We start from the raw sequence: 19463 nt of genomic DNA on the forward strand, positions 1-19463 counted from the left end.
ATAAATTACTTTAGATTTATCCAAATATTTATATCTTAAACCGTTGACTCTTTGGTCCGCATAAATTTTAAGCAAAATCGAGTATAGGTGCCTACGTGCTGTATGGTGCTTCTACAACGAACGAGAAATATTATTGGTTAAATCAGGGGCAATATAAACAAGCATATTATTTATAGGTACGTTTATGGAAAAGCGAACAAAAATAATTTAATAAGGATTACCATTTTTGTACGTTTGAAACTTTTTCTTACAGTGTGAATGAAGTTCACAATAATTGTGTAATGTGATATCCTATTCTTGTAAAATTTTAAAGGCCGTAAAGAAGCACCCGAGTTTAAACTAAGTTAGGAATTAAACACATAATATAATTATTAATAAAGTCTTATTTTTCGGAGTTAGTAGAAATTGAGGGGTTCTTATATTTTTGTCACATTTTCATTGATTAGTGAGTTAAGTATTATTTTATAACATAATAATTATTTTATTTGATCGTCTGAGATTATACCGTCAATAACCAATAAATTTAAAAACATTTTAAGTTTGAAAAATCAGATGTTTTGCGCGAAGTGACAGTAGTACCCACCTCAACGCTTCGCTTATGAGGCGTGCAATAGCGAATGAAAGGTTGTTGGACGGATTTAAAATATCTCATAATGTGACTCTAATCAGAATTCGGATTTTCCTTTTTAAAATGAAATGATCAACGCTACGTTGTCTTTAATTATAGCAGTGTGCGCTAGGATGGGAATTGATGTTCTAACCGTGTTTATATAATTTTACTACAAGTACAATAACAAATATTAGGTACATATAATATAAAAGCGGCGTATATATATAGCGTAAACATCATCTTTATACAATTTACATATAGCTTATAATTTTTAACATTATCAAACAAATGTCAGGAATTATTAGAATATAAGGTGCGCAGGCTGTCTGTCTGGCTGGCTAAACATGTATAAAAAAATCTACAAAAGATTGACTGCTTTTTATAAATTAATAACATTTAGATATTAAAGTATTGGACGTTATGAGGGAACGAGAATTAAATATGTATATAATATATATTTATACATTCGAAGAATTTAGAATATATCTATCGTTACTCTATAGTTACGCTTATATTTTGCTCAAGGGTAAACGTTTTTTGAAACGACATAATAATTTTGATTTTATAGGTATTATATATAAAACATATTACATAAAATAAATATACACGTAGAACATAAAATATATTGTATAATATTGTAGGAATTGTTAAACATATTTGAATAGAAATAGTAACAATAACATACGACTGCGATCAAACATGTTTACCTACTTATGTAGTTACTTATTTCTTAATAATTTTAAGATATAAGAGTAAGGATTAGCAAAACAAAATGATTCTAATTACATTAGAAGGCATGTTCATGGTTTATCCATTTACATAATATTAAGACTTGAATTTGAATGCAAAATAATTTAAAGCGTAAACTTTACACGTAATAACAATTTGAGCGTTCCATATCTAAAACTAATGGATTACAAATCGACTTTACAGTACAAACAGGGTGTTTATAAATAATAATTGTAATTGTACCAACGTGATTTCATAAAGCGATCGTATTTTAGTCATTATGAATACGTAATATCACAATGTATGTGTATCATGCATGACAACTACAACTAACGGTGATCTCTTAATCTATAATTATAAAATTATTATAGTCTCTTATATGCTAGTAATTTAATCTGTTTATTATTAATACTTCTTTGGACTGAATTTAGTTTTGAAATAGATTTCTTTACTACAAGGACGACATAACCATTTGAACATCTCGCATCCGAGATCATTTTTTACATTGTTATTACATTGATCCCTCGTTATCCTATCGTTACCTTAAATACACATTAAATTAATAATCGACCTTTGTTTAAGTAATGGAACCTATTTCAAAACCTGTATAAACTCCAATTACGCCTCTTATTTTCTATCACAAATATACTTTAACAGTAAGCGAATGATTCTTCTGATTGTAACTTAATCCAACTAACATAATTGTTCGTCACTTAAACACACTTCATATACGTAAGTGCTCGCTTATCTTCATCAAAAATATCTTATTATAAATTGTGATTTCTTTAAAAGTACAAATAGCGGTGATAAATGGGGATTTAGAAAAATATTAAGACGCTTTTAAGGTCTATTTGTACAAAGCATCTTGTAGCGAGGGATTTAAGGCAGCATTAAGAAAAGGCTTTGTAATGGATGAAGAAAAATATGAGAAACACGGCGTAGGCAGTCGGAAAGGTGATGCGTGCTATGACGTCGATGGTCTTCGCCACTCGGATGGGGTGAGGGGGCTCCTTTTTACGGACCTGGACGAAACATTGCTGAAAAATATTATTTCGTAAATGAATGATGGCAGCAAATAAAATTATCAATAGATTGCACCTTAAAAGTATATTAAATATTCAATATTATTCATATATTATGATTATTAGCCTTCAAAATATCCTTAAAGCTCCCCATTTTTAAAGTTCTTTACTGATAATTAAAATAAATCTTGTAAGCATAAGAAGCTTTGAGGTGACTTGAAGCATATATAAAGTATTTTTACCTCAGTGACGCCCCCGTTATTGGTCGTGTGTGTACAAGAGCCGGGGGCCCCGGTGCATGTCGTACATGTCACTAAATCAGCTGCACCAGTTGATTCACGCTTTTTATCACCCTATACAATTAACAATTATTAAAACACCCCTTGGAATTCTAACACATCACCTACTGTCTAATAGCATTTACTGAATGCTTTGGATAATCGAGGTGCTGAGTTATGTGAGTCCACAGGACCGTGACGAGTGAAAAGTAAAGCTTAACTTGTCGATATAGCTAATACATGTAAATTATACTCTACATAAATTAAATGATAGGCTACTTACAGGCTGTAGCAATCCGAAGAGGCATTAAAACAAAAGTATGCGTTAGTTTTGTGATATCAGGTCTAAGATGAAATGGAGGTTGGCGAATGGTTTTTTTGATGTTTCAGTGACATCACTTACAGCACCGCTTGATCCCGGTTGGGGGGTTTCAGATTTGGCCCAATGGAGGAATGCCATCGCCTCCTATATAGATGAATATTAAGATTTATTATGACAAAGCAAGCTCATTATAAGTGAATTGCAAAAGCTGCAAAACTTCTCGATGTTTTTAACGAAGCATTTTCTTCGATATTAGCAATATTTTTATTAAAATGGTTGATTGGTTATGAAATTTTGTCACGTTGCCAAATTTTACATGCAAAATATTACGTGAATTTCGTTCACTATACATTCTATGTAAGCTGAAAAATAAAACTAGTTTTTACTAGCTACAGTACATTAATATGTATTGCCAATTCTGTGAAGTAACCTATTTATATTTCCTATTGTTTTTATTTATTTTTAGTCATTTTATTTACCAGGGAACTACATAACTAGGAAATATAACTACAAATTACATAAACTACTCATGCGACTATGGTTAATTTGTGTGATGGTGGTATGAGAGACTATCCTGTTATATTTTCTCTTAATACTTTTTTAAGTTACATTCATACATCCAATAATACGAGCCCTAGTCCTACTTTATTAGTTAAGTGCTTGCAATGTGACAAAGTTTCCTAGTACATATTAACCACGAGGTGAGAGCATCGACAATGTTCAAGCCCACATTCAAGCCTAACCAACCTTCTCTGTTAATGGAGCGGTATTCGATTTCAGAGTAGGTATGTATTTTATGTACAGAACATTCCTATCTAATGAAGTAAGCTCGTTAAATCCATAAGAATTCAATCAACTAAAAAAGTAGGACAGTGTTTTATAGAACAAGAAATATAACAGTGTTTGGATCGTGCCAATGAGAATGGCGATAATTCTTACCAAAGGACTGGCCAGTATAATGCCAATTCTGCTCAGAACGGCGGGTAGACGCTGCGAACACATTATACAGACAGATTGTTCACTCGTGGCAGATGGTCTAACGATGTGCAAACGTGAATGTAAGACTAGATTGTTGTGGCCAAACAAACATTATTCACAAGAGCACACTGATTCACAAATAAAATTTATCACTACGCGTATATATCACAAGTTCAGTATTCACGACATCGAATATAATCTTTGCAATGTTTTATTTTTCCTACAATGTGATCTGAGTAAAAGTAATGTAAAATTTCCGATGAAAAAATTTTGCTGCGGCCACACAAAATAGTCTTTAAATCCATATGTATTTTTATGTTTATTCTTTTTACGAATTGCGTTTAGAAATAAAAACAAAAATTGATGGCATGCAGATTTAAATAAAATAAAAACAACATGCGTAAAAACCAATATCACAATTAACCATGCTGAATTGTGGATTAGTTAAAAAAGAAAACATTGCAAAGATTATAGAAAGAAATGCAAATCATCCACGAAGGAAAAAAATATTAAAATATTATTATATTTCGTAGCTATTCAAGTTACTAACTAGTTTGAATTTTTTTAAGTTTTTAAATCCTTTGCGTATGAATTGTGAGGTATAGCGAAGTATTTAGTGCACTGCAGTTTATTTATTTTTATTAAAACTAGTTTTGCGACTATTATAATTTCTATTAAATGTTTATATAATTGTTCAAAATATTTAGTTAAAATTCTCAAAATCTATTAATTTGTAGGATTAAGCAAAAAAATATGAAAATATAGTAAAAAAAGTTATATAAAATTAACTGTCTTCAGTTTTATTTTATAAGTCGCTTCAACGTGGTGCCTATTGTATCACTATTCGTCGAGTGCAAATTTAACACTACAATGAGTTGCCAGAATACACCAATCGCGGGATTAATTACAGAAAAAGCAGCTTTGCGTAAAACACGTATATTCACCTGTGTGACAGGATTTTCTCCTGGTCTGTAGACAACGTTGTGAAGAGGCCGCTTTCTGCCAACGTAGTTGACACACACGAACTCCAGTAGAGATGCGTAGATGAAGCACATGCAGACGCCGTCCCACACGTTCATGGCCGTTAAATTTGACACCACGGGCAATGTGGAGCGGAAGCCGTTGGATGTTGTGAAGAAATTCAACATGGTTGTTACACCTAGAGGTTTCCATATACATAAATTTTAATAAGTCTCCGATTGATGGTGTAACATCACTAACCTACGAATAAATAGCATAGCGCTCTGCGTTTTACAGGCGAATGAATTACATGTTGCACTCGAGATAAGAAAATAATTGTGTGGTGCTCAAGCACTTTAAATTTTTAATAAATCATGCAAAATTTAAAGTTTATCTAAGTACATTTCTAATTAAGCCAAACCTTTTAGCTACTAATTAATTGGAAGGTCTTGAAGTGTAGATAGGTAATAATAATAAAGTAAATTGAAATCAATATATAATGAGCAAATAAAATAGAACTGAACAAACCTATCATAACTCTAGCGGGCACTGCATTCCATTCCAGCCAAAAAGTAATAAACGATGATGTCACCAAAATGATGCCAGGAATGAAAACTGTTGTGAAGTAAAATGATCTATCCCGTGTGAAGATAAGGTCCACCCTGAGGCAGCTGTAATTACCTAAAATACGAAGCAATTTCTAAAATACTTTCTACGTTCGTGATTAAGGCATTCCCTAGATGTACATCTACTTTACATTGCCAACAATAAAGCATCGAGCGCCTGTGAGAGAGGAGCGTGTTATGGCAGCCGCATCACATCTACATACTTAGAGAAGAAGACAACAGTTTCAAGACCGAGAACATTCCAATTGCCAGCCATTTTTACCTATCATGGAACGGGCTGGTACTGCGTTCCATTCCAGCCAAAAGGTGATGAAGGAGGAGGTCACCAGGATAATGCCAGGAATAAAAACTGTGGTAAAGTAAAATGCTCGGTCTCTTGTAAAAATTAGATCCACCTTTAAGCAGCTGTAGTTACCTGTGGATTGAATAGCTTTCGTAACGTCTGCAACATGCTCAAAAGATTCCCGTTTTTTATTACACTTGAAATTAAAATTCTTGTGAATGCTTATTAATTCTAAATAACTCCATTCAGTGGCCTTGTATTACAGAATTACTACAAACAAAAAAAACTTTCACAAACTCTACAATCCTGCTTGTAAGAGTAATGCGTGTTGTGTACTTTATTGAGTGTGTCAGCATTATTGTGAAATGTCTTAGTATCCAATTAAAATAAAACGAGAATCTAACACGTGCATTTACACAAAGTTACGTGCACACGATTAAAAAATAATAATAACACGTAAATGTCAAGTGAAAATGGTAATGAAAAGTTTGACTATTAGCCCCGTCTCGATCGACTTCCTCGCTAACACAACAGCGCATTTACTCGTACATAAGCGGGCTATATAATTTAATAACGATATCACCGGACTCGTTTTTAGTTTATCCGGTGCGACTCAAGTACCTTGCTCCTCAAAGCGTCTCTGGCAAAGATTACATGTCAGCTCTTCGTCATCCTCGTAAAGTGAAATACCATCAGCTGCTTGCAAAAATGTGAACGAACTATTCTTTATTTTCTATATCTATTTCACTTTATGCAACATTTATATTTAATAAATGAAATTTATAAACATATACTTAGTGTCTGGATGAAAAATGAACATGCGACAATCGATCACTACTAACCAATCGCTATATACAAAATAACCATCGACTCTATTGCCATATGATACTTTTGAAAGCTATTACTATTAAAAATACACTCTAATATATTATCTAATGTAATCTATAATGCATTAACTTAAAAGTAAAATTTCACGAAACAAGACCAAGCTGAAAAGAGTTAATCAGAATATTCTATTGATTCACGATATCCTCCCCTGTGCAAAGAATAAGGTTGTGCTTGTAACAAAGAAAACATTGATGTTGGGATACTAAGCTACATAATTTGGGGCCGATATATATAGGCACAACTGCGGTTATATATATTTTTGATGTAAATAATTCCATTTGAAGCAATGTTGGCATGTTTAGTGATAAAAAAGTGTTTGTTACCTCTCCAGCTAGCTTTTATAGGACAAGGAATGGTTTGGTTCTGTATAAGATATGCATTCAGTGTGGTGAGCGACGGTGACTTCCGCAGCGTGTCCTCGTCATTCTTCCAAACGTACGTTATTGCTGACTGCTCATAAGAAACTGAAATCATTTTGATATTTTACTATATACCTAATACATTTCTAATAATTCCAGCTAGATTATTGTACACCACATCAGGCAATGATACTTAGAATTCATTCATCAATTATAACATATTAATATTTAACCCACAAATAGTATTTATCGTAGAGTCATATCGCAAAAGGATTTCAATCTTAATTCATAGGTAATAAAATATAAAGAACAACTTATAACTTATGAAATATTCACCGAAAATAGATGACCATTTTGGCCATGGAAATTAAAAAGTAATTTAACATCAACGCGTTATGCAACTACATAAGAAAAATAAATAAAGAGTTATAAACATCGACATGTAAATTATTACTCACTACTTTCTAGTGCAAAAGAACATAATGGGTCATCAAATGGAAAAATGTTGAGACTGCCTTGACAGGACAAAATGAGATGCCGCCGCATCAAATAGTTGATTGTGCCGTTGCGGTAAATCCGTAACGCAAAATGCATCGGTATTATTGGATCCTGAAAGACAATGGAATATTAAAATGTAAACTGTTTTTACATACAATCCTAAAATCAAATTTTAGGTCAACTACATGGAGAATATATCGCTAACAGTAAGACGTACTTTGAAGTCGCCATGCATAATGAAATATGTATCTGGTAACCAAATGTCTTCGTGATGATGTATAGCGTTTAGATAGTCGTAATGAGACTGGTTTGAATAACGAAGTCGAGGATCATACCACTGCTGCTGCAGAAGGAATTCGACCTCGTATTTCTGAAAAAATAAATGTTAAGGATAACGTTAGTTAATATATGTATACGTTTAATATAAATAACAAAGGAGAAGTGGAAAATTAACATGCAAGATAATCAGAAGATAGACTTACGAGACTAGATTCATCTGGTGATGCTAAACTAAGAAGTAGCACGCTAACATTTACCGTGAGGACACCTGAAAACCAGTAAGTTCATATTGAGTATATTTCATGTGCCCTTCATTGCTACATATAACATATAACTGGCTCATTATTACAACATTTTTAAAAGTATTTGATTAATTTAACATCGCACTACTGTTTATACATAAAATAGGTAAATACATTAACTAACATTTGCTAGAAACACCAAAAATAAAAGAAATACAATCATGCACAACTTAATAGAAACGTGTTGGGATTATAATAAACTTCTGTAAATTATTCAGCTAGAAAAGTATACAAGCTAATAGGATTAACTAAGAAAGAGAGAAAGTTATGAAATAGAAAGACTTGCTTATAAAGCGTGAGTCATAATGCCCGTGTCGATAAAGTTTATGAGAAAACCACCATTGCAGACCCGGTTTATTACTTTAAAAATGCCAATGATTTGAAATATCTACTAAATGTTTGTGAAAAGAGAAAAATAACAGTTTATATTTATTCCACAAATAACATTTGGCGTTTATAACTATTCAACACAATAAATACACATTATTTTGAAACGAGAATAAGCCATAGATTAAGTGACGCAAACGTGTTTCAGAGGACATAAATAGGTGCAGAGAATTAAGTAAAAGTACGTGTACATAAATTTTTAATCTAAAGCAACCTACATTGCGTGATAAGAATAAATTTAAACATTAAACATTACGTGCAGTAGGGCTCGTACGGAGTGAACAGTAAACACACAAAACGAAAGGTTCTAGAACATTTCTCTTTTCATAAACATTAAGCAGAACGCACCACGGTTGTGCGATTGGGGCCGAAGGGACGAGAGGCCGACTCTATTCTGCGCTAGAGTGTCGTTCGGCGTCGTAAGACCACAACAGAATACTGGATCTGCAATGTGACAATGCGTATAAGCGTAGCTAAATTAGTGGAACAAATAAGAAAAGAGTATTTTCTTGTTTTAGTAATAAGCTTGAGTTGGCTATTTAAAAGTTTTAAATGATAGCTAACAAAGCTACGCCTATATAAAATTTGGTAATGTGCATTATAATGAGAGAAGCAAAAATAGAATTATCAATTAATTAAGTAATTACCGTCTACTGGCGGTAGCAGTCTTTTATCATAGCGGGAGTTCTTCAGTAGATTGTCCAGTATCTCTTTGTCCGACTTTCCCGCTGCAAAGCTATAAAAATAAATTTCATTATTATGAACTCCAATATATTATGTATAGTGTTTTTCGTATGAAGCTTTTTCTGTTTATCGTCTCTCAGTAGGACAACTACTGACATTATTTATCAACGTCACTCAGTTTAGGTCTTTTTAAACTTAGAATAATCTTCATACGTAGTGAGTAGCGTTGTAATTTATGGTATTTTCATGCTCCCGGCTCTATAAATGTATCATAATACTTCACGGTTGAACGGCCTCAGAGACCGTGTTAGCTACGCCTCGCCACCCTTCGCCTGTCCTTCCAAGCTCTCATTTATGCCATTCATATAACATTATGGTCTTTAACTCGAGTTGTGATATTTCTGAACCCCATGTTACGAGTGCTATCTCTACGGCATAAATTTACTCGTTAAATGATCTTCACGACGTTTTCGTGAGAATATTTACGATCAAATTCAGCATGTAATTTTTGGAGATAGGGAAAATATATGAGTTCCTTAATAAAGTGAAGCTTGATATTTTATCGCGCAGTAGATTTCAATATGTATTTTACGTCACGAATCTTACATTTAGTTTTCTACGTAGATTGTTTTGAACAGCTTTTACATTAATAGGACTACGTGAGCTAAAAGCGTGTTTTATATTGCCTTAAAGTAGCATCCACTGCAGGAAAAAGTAATACATGATGTGCTACAGATACCTAATAATATGTTAGTTTGATTAAGTGCATTGAAAACATAATGCTACAAATTTGATACGATAAAAACAGGTAACAAAGATACCTAAAAAACCTTCCACTTAACCATTAATGTACGCTCAATTTATCTGATTTTTTAATTTTAGCTCTTGGACTACATAATTATTAGAGTAATAGTAGAATAAAATATGTAATTACTTACATGTCGGACGTTAGCGCGGATACTCTGGTGAGCATTAGGAAGAAGGCTCCGGCGCGTGCCACCACGCATAACCAACCCATATTAGGACATCTAGATGAAAAAAAAAGTTACTTACGTTACAGTAATTATTTCAGTACATGACAACAATCTTTTCATATAACCTTTATACATTATAGCATAGATGTAGCTGGCATTGGTAAAGAAGCTTTATCCCGCTATTACTAATTAAAAATTAATAGTCTTATAAAAGAACTGAAGAGTAGTATTTCAGAAAATACAGCGTACGGTATTTTTCTACGTTCATCGTAAAAGCTAAAAATACCATAAGCTTAATGATAATCGATGCCTGCTAACAGCTTTTTGCTGTATAAAACATGAAGGAAAGGAATGATAAGTGGTACTTTATTCATAGACTGTATTTTATTTTTTCGCTACATTAATTTGAAATATAATTATTTCAAAACCTCGCCTTCCTCCATTCTTCACTCGGTTTGACCCGGGTAAAAAAATATTTTACGTAACTCAGCAATAATGAAGCTTTCAACTAGTGAAACACAGACGGTAAAATATAATTAAACAAACATAGGTACGCAATTGGTATTATCAGAAATATTTTAGAATGTTACTGTGCATAATATTGTCGTAAGATTACTTTAAATTGTCGAGTTTTATGGTTATAAGTAAATAAAATATGTCGACAAACAATTCGCAAGTTATCGACGAATCAATTTTATCTTTTATTCAAGCTTTGTTTGGCTTTTCATACTGCATGTGAATATTGCAACGCGTTTCGGTATTTTAATGAAATTTTATCGGAGTTCCCTCGATTCAACGCAGCAAACCTATCAGCATTCAGCTGTCAAGTGCCTACACCGATCGAATCATTTGGTTGGCATTAGATTATGTCGTATGTTTCATGTATACAATAATATGTATATTGATTATATTAACCTATTTCACTGATCTATTCCATGGCGATTTTCCTCATAGCATAATAGACCGTTACGAAAATGACATATTATAACGTTTGAAAAAAAAGCTGTTTGTTTGTATAAAGTATATTTTTTTTACAAAAATAAAGATTGTGAGGGAAATATTCCCTGACGTTTTTATATTTCATAATTTGTTCAAAAGCTATAAATAACTGTTTGTATCATAATATTATAACGATTAGGTACCTACCGACGTAAATATTGTTAAAGCTATAGGGCGTATTCAGAAAGAAAGCTTGAAACTTATAAGCGCTTATCGGCGCTTATAAGCGCTGGTAACCCGCGCAGGAAAATATATGAACATGCGCTTATAAGCGCTGATCGGCGCCGACAAGTTTGTTGAAACTTGTTGGAACTTGTCGGCGCCTATCAGCGCTTATAAGCGCATGTTCATATATTTTCCTGCGCGGGCTACCAGCGCTTATAAGCGCCGATAAGCGCTTATAAGCGCTTATAAGTTTCAAGCTTTCTTTCTGAATACGCCCTTATTGTCCAAGGCTTGTAACATCAGAGCAGCAGAGACTGCCAAAGTTTTAATCTTTTTAATCATTTAATGAGTGATATAGTTTATTTTACGTTATAATTATATTTCCAAAATATTTTTTTCCTTATATTTGTGAGATTGTGCCGCATCTGATCACTTCGCAGTTTATGTTACAGCAAATATCGATTGAAGAAAGTAGGATCTTGTTATGCTAAATTATTGTGATTTTGTATAATAGAATCGCAAGGCAATAGCGTGTGGCAAGGTCACTTTGTATAATAGAGCCCCCGCAGACCACAGACTTTTTATCGGCCGATAGTTTAGTCGGGTTGGCCTGCTAGTACGCACACCGAGCCAACTAAACAGTTCAGTCGGTTATGAGTGCGCAAACTATCCAACAGTCTGCCGACTATTTGCTAGTTTCTAACCAACTGTTGAAAAGAGTGGTCACACCGCACAATGAAAATTAATAAAACATTGTATAGAATTGTTATTATTGCTCTCATACACCGGAGGAGGAAAATTAAAAAGAGAGCCCGAGAGTATTGGGTGCATCTTATCTTTAGTGATAGATTAAAATGGAAAATTTTACACTATGCATTCCAAATTACTCCATTACCCGAAAAAATTTTCGCCTTTTATCGAATGAGCATAACTAGCTTCAACCAACTTGTCAAATACAGAGTACCTACTCTTTTAACGCCCGTAGCACACCTCCGCTGCAGAACTGCAACAGCGGAACCGCAATAGTTTCGCTCTGTCTTGTCCCGTGTATGAGAAGCGGAACAGTAGCGAAACTGCCTGTTCTAACACATACATCTAACTATTTTTTATCTCTTTCTTCGCGCGGTTTCGCCGATCTCTTCTAACGCCAGCCACACTACCGCGTTCACGCCGCTATTTGTTTGCGGTGCCGCATTGTATTCGCCTGTGTTTGTCAAAACCGAAAAAAATAAAACGCGGAACTACATTATTTTTGTAAAAGAGTATGTAAATCATCAAAACTCTGAGGGGTCATTCTAAAAATACATATGTATATGTATAGAAACGATCTTCATGGGACTCGAGTTCTTTACATAGTAGGTTTTCTCCTAATTTCTTTCTTTTTTTATTAATCTCATGCACCCAATTTCTACGAGTTTTATGTCTTTTCAATGTTAAAGTCCACAATAATATTTCTTCTTCCTCTGACTCCGATAACGAAACATTTCGCTTCGATCGTTGCTTCTTGACCACATTCTTGACTGACTCGTATGAGGTTTCGCCGATGCCGGTTCCACTAATCAAACTACACTTGATCACAGCGGAATTCATCTAGCGGTTCCGCGGTCATGGTATCGCAGCGGAGGTGTGCTACGGGCGTAAGTCTTTCTTATAAAGTGGAGGGCGTTTTTCGACTTCCTCGATCAAAGTTACGATCGAAAATTCCGAAATAAGCGACTGAGAATTGAGCGACGCCATTTTACAAAACATGCACGGCCGACCATTCGCTGTCAAAGCTCGGAGCGAACTGAACTATTGGCCTAGTCGGCCGACTAAAAAATCGTCGTGTTTGCGCGTGTGGTAGGGAGCCAATACTGATTATACAGTCGGCCGATAGTTTGCCGACAGTATAGTTTGAATTGAATCGGGAAGCCCATCAAACTTGTTTATCGGCCGATACCTAATCGTCATAGTGTGCGCATTTGCTTATATCTGCGTACTGATTAAGAGCCCGACCAAACTATCTGCCGATAAAAAGTCTGCGGTCTGCGGGGGCTCTAACGTGTTTTTATGTTACCTGAAATTGAATACGTGACCTACTTTGAACCTATGAAATGGTATGACGTCAATTAAGCTCTAACAGGGAAATCAAGCGTTAAATTGTAGAAACATTAAGTACCTTGTAAAAAAATATTATAAAAATAAATAAACACAGTTCGAAGTTGGATAATTTATGTCAAATATTAAAATATCTAAATGAATCAGGTTCTTTAGAAATTTATAAACTTAAATTTAATAGTTGCCTGTCCGTGGTTAGGTTATAATTTATCTAATAGATAACGAAGACAGCAACGTAACTACTTTCATCACATGAATTGCGAAAATTAAATCAAAATAATGGAAGCCATTAACACAATAAATGCACTGTTTATTAAATATACGCTTGAAACTATATAGATTAAAAGAGTTGCTGAAACGGGCACTCGGCCTAATGAATCCTTTTTCATCGGTCAGCTAAAAGACTTTGCTACGAACAAATTTTAACGTGAATGCTTCGTGCTTTTGTTGTGATGGCCGCTATTAATACAGCTTTTACTAACCGTTCCATAAAACATTTCCGAACCGACCTTTGCGCGAAAACGCGCCATGTTTCTTTTGAAATGATTTGTATTATTTTCGAATTTTAAATCGGAGTAAAATATTTTGTAGGATATTTTTTAATATGTTAATGAAATTAGGTACTAATTAACCGTTTGACACAACAGTATTTTTATGAGTCGTTCCAAATACTGCAATTGTTTTTCCACTCAAGATGGTGGCAGAGATAACAAAACAACTCAAAAACTTGCAGACGCAAATAACCGTGAGTTCCCAAAATACTCATAATGGTGTTGGAGATACATCTAACCCGCAACCTTCTAATTAAAATGAAAGTAGACAAGCCCCTGGGAAATGAATGTTACCAAAATTAAAGGTTGGGTTTGTGGATTTAGACTTAAAGCAACTCAGTGTAACATACAATTATAAATATTGTGAAATACCTTAATAATATTTGGAGGTGTTGTCCTTTAATATTATTGAAGTTTTTTTAGTTACTATGTTTAAGCAGCGGTATACTTGCTAAAAGCTGTGTGTCGTCGTCTTTTTATTTTCCAATCTTTTAAAAAAAAATGTAAGATTTCTGTATCAACACTCGTAATCAAAAGGAAACAATTCTGAGTATGAGTTTTACAACAGAATCTCTACCCGTATCATAAATATTTGAATGAATCTTACCTTTCTGCTGACTGCAGAATATTGTCGGCATGTGAATCCCTTAACTTGTCCACACCTTTTTCGCCTTCACCCACATGGCGGTTTATCTAAAAATATAAAAATGTTATCACTGTAAATAAAATGGGTTTGGCGGGAAAGTAGCGGAAAGCCCTTTTCATACGTTCCGGGTTTTTAAAACAATGACAGTGTTAACAATGTGTTCAACCGAGATTCGTTTCCTCTATTGTGTTCTCGACAATTACTTTGTGAATGTTTTAATTGTAACAATTTGCGTTTAAATATCACGACATTAAGATACAATGTTATCGTCCATTGTAAATGAAAAATATAATTCACTTTAATCCAAGGGTGAACAGTCTTTATCATGTCGTTTAAGCAATGCACGCTATGACCCTAGAGACTGTATTAACTGAAAATATTGAAATTAGTCATTATGATTATTTTTTAATTACATTAAAAATAATATTGCTAGTAGTGTGATTTGTACTAACTTCGAAGATCTTAACCTAAAATTGGTTATTGTATTCATGTTCTGCGTTAATTTGGTTATAATTCACACATTTAATAGGAGTATTGAGTAGTTATAAATAACAAGGAGTGTTACATTTACGTTATAAACTCGTTTACAACGATAATACTATTCTCAATGTTAAAGAAAGAAGCCTTTTCAAAGCGAACTTGAACGGATCTTGTTTTAATTTTAGTAACAAAGGCAATATCTAGATACACGCATAAAATATAATTCTTAACTGTACTTGTATCTTGCAACAATGTTTCCAGTAATATTGTTTTAATTGTTTATTTTATTATCTTAGGTAATACTTCGTTTGTTCCAATTTATGCTTCGAAATTTCAGTTCAATTCAGCCAATTCTTATGTTTAAATACATCTTTAATTCCTAATGGGAATTGGGATGATAATAACCTGACCTTCTCTTATTTCTTATTAAAATGTCATGACAGATTCAATCAAAACTTTAACCATGTAAATGTGTTCAATTATTACGTTACGGTGAGGGTCCAGTGACCTCATCATAGTTGTCTGTATCTTGTACCAAACTGTCTCTGAACTTCAGTAGCAATACTGACATTATCTGTGGCAATACTGTACACCTACACTATATAGTCATTTGTATGGGTGTTCTACGTAGAAGCAATAAGCCTATGCCCGCTGTGCAGTAACAAAGGATTACGTAAGACGATTGTAGTCTTGATGTCGTTATATACGTGATTGGAAAAGTGGTTCCGTAGTAGCACTCATAAGCTGAAATGTTGGCAAGTTGTAAGATCTGGGTTAGTGTTAAAATAACAAACTGGGCCAACTGGAACGTGTACTTGAACTATTTATTTCCTGGCGTTGATGTTCATTGGTGACAAATTTTTAATTGCTCGTTGTGTCATAATTTTTTGAGTGTATATCTTGTGAACATTTATCATATCAAAGATAACAGTTTTAGGACTGTTAGTGAATCATTTCACTGAAAAAAATGCGGAAATAATTCCGTTTTGAATATTGTATTAATGTAGATAGATTTTGTTTCAAGTTATATTTTAAGGTCTACTATTTTAAATATATTTTTTGAGTTTAGTTTTATTAATTATTTTATTAATTTAATTTACCTACTAAATGAGATACTTGAAAATTCTAACAAAAGAAAAATACCTTAACGTCCGACTTTCCGTCTCTACATTTGCGACGACTTAAGTTCTAGGTACTATTGGGTACTTTTGACTTTATCTCCTCGATTTTTAATAAAAGTGAGTTTATTTAAATCTGTGCAACTTCACGTCAGTACAAATTATAATATAGAATTTAAAAGAAAGTTAATGCCTCAAGAAGCGATAGCTACTTATACATTGAACTACAAAATGCTCTTTACATAATGATGACGTCGGCTTTAACTCTTAAGATATTCACAGAGCTAGTTTATTATTCAGTATGGGATAAAGTTGTTTGATGTTTCAGTGGTTTGTAATGTTTACATTATAACAATAAAGTGCTGGGGGCTGTTGGAGTGCTTTTAATGTTCCCATAGTGCTTTCATATCTGCTTTAATTTTGTCACTAGTTTACTCAACGTAATTTCAAGTCATATTGTATTACGCAGGAATGAACTTCCTCGTGTAAAAGACGACACTATTCATAATATTATTAATATGACTGATTTTATACATCTGCAATAACGATCACTTAAAAGAATAGGAAGTAGCTGTGGCTAATTGATTAAGGCTTCCGACGCCGCTTTAATGAAATAGATCAGGCGATCGGTAGATGAAGAAAAATAAACGGATATTTCAATATTTCGGCATCAACCTTATTCCCGCTTGGAATACGAATTGGTAAAGGAAAACATCGTGGCGACCCAAAATCCACATGTCACACACAGAAAAAGTTCTATGACATCCATCAACCCGTACTAGTCTATTGTAGTAGATTTTGGCATAAACCTTTATATGGGGCACGTAGGTATCTTTAGATTCGGGACACAGATAGGACGATAACTAGGTACCTATAATATAAGCTTTACAATTAATACACATTACACTCGCAACAAATAAGTTCTTTACACAGATTTTGTATTTAGATTATAAACTTTATATTTATAACGTAGTTACAAATATAGTCCTTGTACACTTCTAGGCTAACAAAACCCTAGGTAACCAGCTTATTTAAATAAAACATTTAGTACTTTAATCGCGTTTGAAACGCGATTCGTCTATAATAATTTCTAAGTGTTATTAATAGGTGGAACTCTGATTGAGACTGATTATGAGATATTTATAAGATTTCAAGGCGACTGTATTAATTGTGTTTTAATGTTTTCCACACACCGATAAAAGACATGAATAAATGCCCCGTTGAATGCGAAAAACTATGGAATTTTCGCAGTTATAAGGTTTTCACCAATATCTGCAATAAATAATCGGTACCTAATTATAAACGTTTTATTTCGTTTTTCTGGAAAATATACAATATTTTGTGATGAATATGTGTGCGCCGCGTAAAAGAATTATTATTCACTAAATGTTTTGGTCAATAGATGGGTACTACTATCGTCTATTATGAATATTGTCTTGACTAAAATCTGATAATGTTAAACAGGTGCCTAGTTAATTCTGTAATAATGTTTGAAGTCAAACGCAATTGGATTACCTAACTCTGCTCTTAATCATTTAAACAATTGGATTTATTTGAAAATGTTCAAATATAGCCTATTTGCTTGAAGTAGCTAATTCGTATCTAATAAATTTAAACTTTGGAGTTGAGACGCTGAACTTAATTTAGCGAGTAAAGCGTAACTCGATTCCCAACTGGATTCGTTTGCTTCACTTGTGCCATCAATGGAAACGGTAATTTCCTCTCAAAACATAATTTATGGAAGCTGCTAGCATCTAAGCACACAAGAAAATTTTGAAGAAATGTAGAGTTATTTTTATACATTTGTAAGAGGTAATCTCGCATTAATATTTCAGTATTTCTTCTCTACCCTTCTCTTATCGACCTAGACTCAGAAAAGCTTTTAGGTAAGTACATTTTTAGTACTTTATTACCTTATTATTATTTTTTACGTAGAACTTTATTTAACTTATATAATTCTAGAAGTATATTAACGGAAAACTGTATAGGTACCTACAATCTATATATTTTAGGAAGACGATAGTTCACCATTGAGCTATTTCTGGACAATATCAATTATAGATAAAACAAATACTAACAAACTCATTAAGAAAAATATAGAATAGTACGTTACGTTTTTAGTATAAAAGGACCCAACTTCGATCCTAATTTAGCGGCCAATCTCAACGGATATCGCAAAAAATAGTTCCTTCAGCGTGATATCAAAGATCTTTTATGGTACGGATAGAAATTTGGAGCTTTTTTCACAAACGACCTCACGAAACGAAATCCCACGTTTCCGGCTGATTTATAGCATCGCATTTTCGTGTTGCCTGTTAAAGAAATCCTATGATAAATGCGTATTTTATCCATATGAATAATTCCAGAATTGTATAAAGTTTCTGAATAACTGAATGGTAATAATCTATATTAATTTTAATAAAATGTCAGACAAACCGATACATAAAGAACATACCTAAATTAATGGTTTAATCAACACAATTAATTCCTAAAAATAATACTAAAAGTTAAAACATTGAAAGAGCAATTAATAATTTTGGTACACATGAGTCACGTTATGTAAATATTATTTTGACAAAGATGACACTAACATTTAATTACTCATAGCTTCTGAAATAAAATAGTTTAGAATACGAAATAAAGTTAATTATTTACATCGATAAAATTTTTTGTGATGATACTTTTAAAATGATCTGTTTATTAAATATATAACGTTGATCAATTTGCGAACTTTTTATAAGTACAATAAGAAATCTTGGTAATACTAGGAGAGATGTTCCGATGCGGTTTATAGGAATGGTCCATTGTGAAATAAGAAAATGTATATTATAATAGTCCAAAAAGGGCTCTACACGGACAGACTGGGTGACTTGACACAAATCTTGCCTCAAATTCTTCAGTCACGTTGTCCGAAACTGAATCATTTGTTTATGCAAATTTTCATACTATTTTAGTCCTCACAATTAGTACCTACCTAACCTACGAAGTTAATGATTTAGTTTTTATTTATAATAATATAATATGTATCTGAAAAAATAAGGTTGTTAGCGTTAGCGCTTCGAAATTCGTAGGTGAAAGCAACACCTATTTGTCAATGTTTAATCACTATGTCGTTTAATATAAGTAAAGCGATTAGCTACGCTTATTGATTTTGTTCAAAAAGATTTAAGACATATTGTTTTAGAATACCGCATTCGTTACACTTTCGACCCAAAGGTCGGCGAAGTC

General features: G+C 33.1%; 1 protein-coding gene across 1 annotated transcript in view; it reads right to left on the reverse strand.

Moving 5' to 3' along the window:
* Positions 1 to 623: 623 nt before the first annotated feature.
* pHCl-1 (pH-sensitive chloride channel 1) overlaps positions 624 to 19463 on the reverse strand; it is a 41243-nt gene continuing 22403 nt past the window's right edge. The window contains exons 2-17 of the mRNA XM_090106169.1: positions 14599 to 14684; positions 10144 to 10233; positions 9169 to 9257; positions 8870 to 8965; positions 8036 to 8100; positions 7771 to 7923; positions 7514 to 7664; positions 7020 to 7160; positions 6430 to 6504; positions 5788 to 5940; positions 5428 to 5580; positions 4884 to 5098; positions 3901 to 3951; positions 3043 to 3105; positions 2604 to 2714; positions 624 to 2376 (exon numbers count right to left, since the gene is read on the reverse strand). Coding sequence (XP_089962295.1) covers positions 2230 to 2376; positions 2604 to 2714; positions 3043 to 3105; positions 3901 to 3951; positions 4884 to 5098; positions 5428 to 5580; positions 5788 to 5940; positions 6430 to 6504; positions 7020 to 7160; positions 7514 to 7664; positions 7771 to 7923; positions 8036 to 8100; positions 8870 to 8965; positions 9169 to 9257; positions 10144 to 10223 — 1743 coding nt within the window. The 5' untranslated portion in view covers positions 10224 to 10233; positions 14599 to 14684 and the 3' untranslated portion in view covers positions 624 to 2229. The remainder of the gene's footprint in view (positions 2377 to 2603; positions 2715 to 3042; positions 3106 to 3900; positions 3952 to 4883; positions 5099 to 5427; positions 5581 to 5787; positions 5941 to 6429; positions 6505 to 7019; positions 7161 to 7513; positions 7665 to 7770; positions 7924 to 8035; positions 8101 to 8869; positions 8966 to 9168; positions 9258 to 10143; positions 10234 to 14598; positions 14685 to 19463) is intronic.

The sequence above is a fragment of the Colias eurytheme genome, chromosome 10 (assembly GCF_061535395.1).
Source record: "Colias eurytheme isolate Ceu_HAF_F1 chromosome 10, ilColEury1 Martin Lab GWU primary, whole genome shotgun sequence".
NCBI classification, from domain to species: Eukaryota; Metazoa; Arthropoda; class Insecta; order Lepidoptera; family Pieridae; genus Colias; species Colias eurytheme.